General features: G+C 36.9%; 1 protein-coding gene across 1 annotated transcript in view; it reads left to right on the top strand.

Annotated features, from left to right (window-relative positions):
* Positions 1-6,784, top strand: part of CSPP1 (centrosome and spindle pole associated protein 1) — a 135,244-nt gene that overhangs the window by 98,583 nt on the left and 29,877 nt on the right. The window contains exons 21-23 of the mRNA XM_006860038.1: positions 1,088-1,192; positions 3,449-3,515; positions 4,109-4,226. Coding sequence (XP_006860100.1) covers positions 1,088-1,192; positions 3,449-3,515; positions 4,109-4,226 — 290 coding nt within the window. The remainder of the gene's footprint in view (positions 1-1,087; positions 1,193-3,448; positions 3,516-4,108; positions 4,227-6,784) is intronic.

Below are 6,784 nucleotides of genomic sequence, written 5' to 3'. Positions count from 1 at the left end.
ATACAGAATGTAAAACTAATGTTCTGTCATGTAAACTATCACATAATTCACAATAAAACATTAAAAAAAATTAAGTTGATTAGGTGTTTAGATACTTGTTTTATAGCTCTTGAATCTAATAATAAAAACATTGAGCATGAATTTTATATGCCTTTTAAATTATATAATTTGCCTAGTAATTCATTCAAACATAACTGTAGACAGGTTTGAAATACATATTTTGAATAAGGGGGCTTATGTTCCAGGACAGGTGCATGAATTAAAACTATTAGAGGTTTATTTCTCTAGAAAGCTAATTGGCCTTTCAGGATCGAAGACACACCTTTGCTCATAGTTACACTAAAAGTTTTATGTACATAAGTATCATTGAGGGTCTATTAAAACTACAAATTCCTAGGTTTTACTGACAAAGTATTTAATTTACTAAGTCTGGGGGAGGCTAAGTAATGTCTGTATCACAAACATTCAAATGTTGCTAATTTTATCAAAGTCAGTAGTGGAACTAATACTTGACTGTCTGCCATGCAAAATGAAGGCTCTGACATATACCCATAAACGCTAACCTGGATGTTTTTGCCCAGATCATTATTGTTCCTTTGTGTTGGGTATTTTCAATCTTTTCAGCATTTTTATTTTAATGTGACCTTGGGTATTGTTAGCCTTAGTGTATACTGTAAGCTGAAACCCCATGTTATTTACTGTGGAGGCACAAATCAGTTGTAATCCTGAAAACGCCCCAGCCAGATGCTCTGGGCCACCTGCGTCTAGGTTTTACAAGCTTATTTATATTATTTTTATTATTTTTCAGAATTGTTTGCTTCTTTGACATGTTTCTACCTTACACAGGTTCCGGCTTTTGTAGGTTTTATGGTAGATGTGAATTTATGTTATTGAAGTTCTGATTTAAAAAAAATATGTAATAAAAATTCTAGTAGCCTGAACTTCTTAGATGGTCTTGTATAAATTTTTGTTATAGGTTGTTAGTGTATCTGTGTGTGTTTGCACATACACATATATCCATATATATGTATATATATGTGCATACTGTAGTCTGTATTTTAATTTTATTATTTTTAAAATTTTCCAGCACTTGAGACAGCCTTCTCCTGTAGTTCCTGCTCTTCAGAACAAAATCGCAAGCAAACTGCAAAGACCTTCTTCAGTTGACAGCATCATAAATTCATTTATTCATGTAGATACATTTTGTTTGAATTTGTTGAACTTAGATCTTATCTTAGCTCAGTTATTTGGGATTGGGTGGGATGGAATGAGATTGTTTTGCTCATTTGTTTAACCTAGATTTGGCTAGGTTAAACTTTTTCCAGCTCTGATATGAGATTGTCCTGTTTTGTACCATGTAACAACACAGTGTTGCTATTAATTTGCTTACTGTTTCAGCTTTAACTGCTAGTACTTAGTGACCCAAAGTTTAAATTCTTCCCACAAACCAGGATTTAGTAAATTTTCTTAAGAAGTCCCTTCCTCTGATGATGTATCCATTTTCACTAGGTGGGGTTATAACTAATGATACTTTATACTTTAGGCCCACTCGACGGCACTTAACAGCAAACTTTAGACTGATCTACAATTAAGAGAAAAGAACAGGGAATGTGTTTCAGAGAGGTTGATCCTTGAATTGAGTCTTGAAGAATGGTGTGTTAAAATTTGCCATGAAGAGGAGGGTGTTGGATTTTGGGCATGTGCCAAGAAACAGAAGGGGAAGTATAGACAAGCCTGGCACCCATGGTTTTTTGTGGCCTGATTATGTCTGTGAACTGAGGCTACAAAGAGGTGACAGAACACATGCAGGGTGTTGTGTGAAGTGCTGAGGAGTTTAGCTTTCCGTGTAGCCTATTGGGTTCCGTGTAGCCTATTGGGTTCCAAACAAACTAGTTACCAGAATAGGCAAAGAAACTTGTTAGATAAGCATCTTCCTGAGTCTTGTATTTGAGATTTGGATTTGGTAGGTGGTAGTAGTTGATGTGTGGAACGCACTGCAGCATTTTCAGTGGGAGGATGGCATGGCCACTTGTGTCTAGTGTCATGATCTTGTGTCTGGCAGTGGTATGGAGATAGAAATAGGAGATTGGACGAGACTAAACATGGACACATACTTTTGCAAAAGCCCAGAAATAAGACTGAGGTTCTTAACAAAGGAAATGTCACTCACAGCTAAGAGGAAGTGACAAGTTTTAAGACTTATTTGCTGTTGCTGTTATGTGCCATTGAGTTGATTCTGACTCATAGCAACCTTATATAGAGTTTCCCAGGAGCAACTGGTGGGTTTGACCTGCCAGCCTTGTGGTTTGAAGTCCAATGCTGATCCTATAGTGCCATACCAGGACATATTTAATAGCGGGATTTATTGACTGATGTGGTGGATAGGAGTGAGTGATAGTTTTCAAGTTTCTGGTGAGGGATACAGGGGTAGGCTGTTGGAAATTCGGGTGTGGCTAAGGCAGGAATTCTGAAATTGCAAACCAGTGTATTATCAGTGCTTGTTAAATCTGGTTGGTTGGTTATCTTGGGTAAGTATGTAAAGGGAGAAGTGAAAAGGGCTGAGGATGGAATTACAGGTGAATCACCAACATTTAAGAAGTAGGGAATGGAAATAGAGACAGCTGGTGACCGACAATGACATAAGTAAAATAAAGACTAAACAATGCCCGTTACAGTATGTGTCACTTGTAAAGCAGAGTTAGTGAACTGACAGAGCAGAAGCTGAGGAGTGAATGTGAATAAAGCTGTAGACAGCGTGAGTGCTGCCTGTACTCCTCTGTATGGAAGCTTGGTTGTGAAGGGAAGAAGAGAATGGACCGTAGATAGTGAATAAAGAAGGGGAAGAAGGTATGAGTTTTTTGTTTTGTTTTAAAGAAGAGAAATTTTTAAACATAGACTGAGAGGAAGGTGCTAGAGGAAAGGAAGAGCCTGGAAGAAAGAGAGGGGAAGTGATCCACCAGATAGAGTGTGGATGAAGGGAATTCTCTGTGGATAGGAGCAAGGGCTCCTTTGAGCTAAGAAGGAAGAATAGATGATAGATGTAGATAAGTTTAAAGGTGGAGTCCTGGTGTGCCACTACAGGCTAAGCACTGGACTACTAATGCAAGGTCAATGGTTCAAACTCACCAACTGCTCTTCAGAAACCCTATACAGGGTTGTTATGAGTTGGAACTGACTCGGTGACATTTAACAGCAACAGCCTATGTAAAGTAATCCGAACTCCTCACTATCCTACTTTTAAACTTGTTAAATGCCTTCAAGTTGATTCCAATTCATAGCGACCCTATAGAGAGTTACTGAGGAGCGGCTAGTGGGTGTGAATTGCTGACCTTGCGCTTAGCAGTCCAGTGCTTATCCTGCAACACCACACCAGGACTCCCCTTTATATTTAATTACTTAGATGTTCTAGAAAGCTTTCTGAGCATCTCTTTTTATGGTTGTCAAATAGGAAAGTTCCATGTCCAGAGCACAGTCTCCACCGGTACCTGCCAGGAAAAACCAGCTCCGTGCAGAAGGTATAGTTAATTGTTACACCTACAGTATACAATGTTTCTCTCTTTTTTATTTAAACTTTTAATAAAAATTTAGTATGGATACTCAGTTGAAAAATCATAGAGGGCCCATATATCCTTCCCTCTGCTTCTCTCAGTGGTATATCTTAGATATAAGAACCAGGAAACTGACATTGCCCACTCTTTACAGACCTTAATCCAGTTTCACCAGTTTTTGCACACACTCATGTAGTTCTGTGCAGTTTTATCACATGTGTCTGTCATTCATGTAACCACCTCCATGATCAAGATACAGTGCTGTTCTGTAACCACAAAGGAACTGCATTATGTGGCCTGTTTATAGTTGCACTCCACCCCAAGTATGTAGCTTAAACTTAAAATTTTTCCTATTATCAGGAAGATTTTTATAGGTCTTAGCAATGTTCATGAATCTGATTTGTGTATATGTGTATATATCAAACATTACAAATATCTTTTGTGAAAAGTATGTCTCTGAGCCATTTAGCTTAAGGGTAGATAAGTCAGGTTATATTTTCATCTGTAATCGTTTGTTCTTGTACCTGTCTTACTTTTCATTTATCAATGGGACTGTGAAGAGGAGAAAAAAAATGTAATTATGGAGTTATCAGAAATGAGAAAACAGCTTCGTAGTGAGGAGAGGCGCCTTCAAGGGCGGTTGCTTCACATGGACAGTGATGATGACATTCATATAAGGCAAGTGGTAAATCACATTTCATACCTTTCCCTGAATTTGACAATTTTTGTTCACGATAAGGAATCGTATTGGTCACTCACCAGCTGCCAACAATTTAACACTTTGGGAATGGGATTAATTTTTCTTTATTGGTAAAACATGGTAAATTGACGTTCCTTAGAATGGATAGTTTGCATACTCAGGATGTTTTCAGTAAACTGTAATGACTGAGATATGCTCATCTCCCGAAGAAGTCTCTCTGCATCTTCTGTAAACATTTTAGTCGCGGTACTTATCACAACTAATCCCAGATGGCATGTGATTCTGATGTGAGTCTGTTAGTCTAATATATGGTAGGTCATCGTCTTCTTTAGGAAAAGCACTTTTTTAATTTACTCATGATGACATTATTTTATTCATATTCCTCAATTTTATGTTGCTCCTATATCCGCAAGGTTGGTGGTTCAGGCTCACCAACCAGTCCTTGGAAACCCTATACGGAGGTCTCTATGAGTCAGAAATGACTTGATGGCACTTAACAATAACAATAAATACAAGACATTTATCCACATTCATTGAATTCATTTATGAAGTTGCTCATATATAACGTTTGAGCCCTGGTGTGGTGCTGTAGGTTAAGCACTGGACTGCTAAATGCAAGGTCAGAGGTTCAAATCTCCCAGCTACTCTCAAAACCCTATAAAAGGTTGTTATGACTTGAAGTTGACTTGGTAGCACACAACAACAACAACAACAACAACAGTACAACACATTTATTGATTTAATTTACATGGCATAAAAAAAAAGATACCTCAGGAACTAGTTCTGACTCATAGTGACCATGTAGAGGGTTTCTGAGGCTTTACGTTTTAGTGGGAGTTCAAGGCTTCATCTTTCTTGGAGCGACTGGCATGCTCAGACCATGAATCTTGTGGTTCTCAATCTAGTCCTTAACGTATAGCGCCATCATGGTCACAATATATAAATGAGTACTTTGCTATAAAATATTTAAATACTGAAAACTTTAATTTCCCTTCGATACTGCCAACAATATATTTATTATGATGACAACGATGATGATGGTGACAAAAGGACTCTGATGGGGGAAGGGGGAGGGGGGAAGGAAGAAAGGAAAAGTGAGGAAGGGGTGGGGTCAAGTTCTATATTCCAGAGGGCAGGTATCTACATATATAATTTGGAATTCTTTTGTAAGAAAAATTTGTCTCTTCCCATTTATTTAATATATTTGTATCAGTATTATGTTGTGCATACTTATTTTCTTATTTTGAATTTATTTTAATACTACCTTACTAATTTTCTTAACTTCAGTTACACCATCTTTGGCATTTGAAAGCTCTTTCAGGTTGGCTCCTGTGTCCATTTGATACGTCCCCATGTTTTTGCTTTTTGAGCACTACTTTATTTGCACCAGGATTAGGTTTTCCTTATCCCAGCTTCCTTTTACTGGAGAAAGGTGTTTAGAAACCAAGATCTGAGCATTGGGCATGCTTGTTGCTGCCGTTTGTCATAGTTTCTAGGTCTTCTCAGTGGACGATCTAGGTAAACCTGTGTCTGTATCCTAACCCATGTATCTGTCATGGCTGCCATTGTTCCTGTGCCCTATCCATATGAATGGATATATAGGCCATTCTGATGTCTCCAACTCTGATCTAATATGTAGTAGGGTTTCAGTGTGTGTGGTAACCTAACTAATTATATTTTGCTTAGATTTTTGTTCTAATTTTCTAAGCATTTCTGGCTAGATATAGAAAGTAAGGCAATTTCAAGTTGTAGACTGGCTCGATACTGAAATGTTAAGCTAAGGTGACAGTCTTCAGTGAGTAGTACTCTTCTCCCTATATTTACTTTGGAAATTTTTAAATATTGTTTTTGAGAATATATATAGCAAAACATATAACAATTCAATCATTTCTACATGTAAAATTTAGTAACATTGGTTACAGTCTTTGAGTTTTACGATTTTACAATTCTCACCCTCTTTATCTGAGTTGTTTCTCTCTCATTAACATAAACTTCTTGCCTTCTAAAGGTTACTGTTTAATGTTTCAAGTTGCTGTTGCCATTTGATCCCATTTGTATTTGCTTTTTATATTTATAAATACCTTAACTACAGCAGCTTTCCATTTTTCAAACCTTCGCATGTAATTCAGTATAGTGGATTTAAGAAAGAGAAACCAAGAAGCTTCTCAGTTTTCTCATTTGAAGCTGTGGATGATAATTTCTACTATATGACATTCTATTGAAGAATAAATATTGCAAAGTAATTTGTAAACTCAAAATTCGAACATAAGTTAGAAAGAGTTGGGAAAACACATTGATTGTAGTCTAATTTTTAATGTGTTGTGATTAGAGACATTTCAGGGTTGGTTCTTTATTCTGTTTCTATAAACATTTTCACAAAAGTAGTATTTTAATCATGAATTCATTTATCATGCATCTTACTGCCCCACACCAGGACCCCACTGTAGGAATAGAGTACTTATATTAAGGGACTAATTAGATATCAAGTTCTGGCAAAGCCCATTGTAAAATTCATGTAAGGAGCTGTCATTAATAT

The sequence above is a fragment of the Chrysochloris asiatica genome, unplaced genomic scaffold (genome assembly GCF_000296735.1).
Source record: "Chrysochloris asiatica unplaced genomic scaffold, ChrAsi1.0 scaffold00036, whole genome shotgun sequence".
NCBI classification, from domain to species: domain Eukaryota; kingdom Metazoa; phylum Chordata; class Mammalia; order Afrosoricida; family Chrysochloridae; genus Chrysochloris; species Chrysochloris asiatica.
The sequence above is the reverse complement of the archived record's forward strand: the minus strand, read 5'-3'. Positions and strand labels throughout refer to the sequence as shown.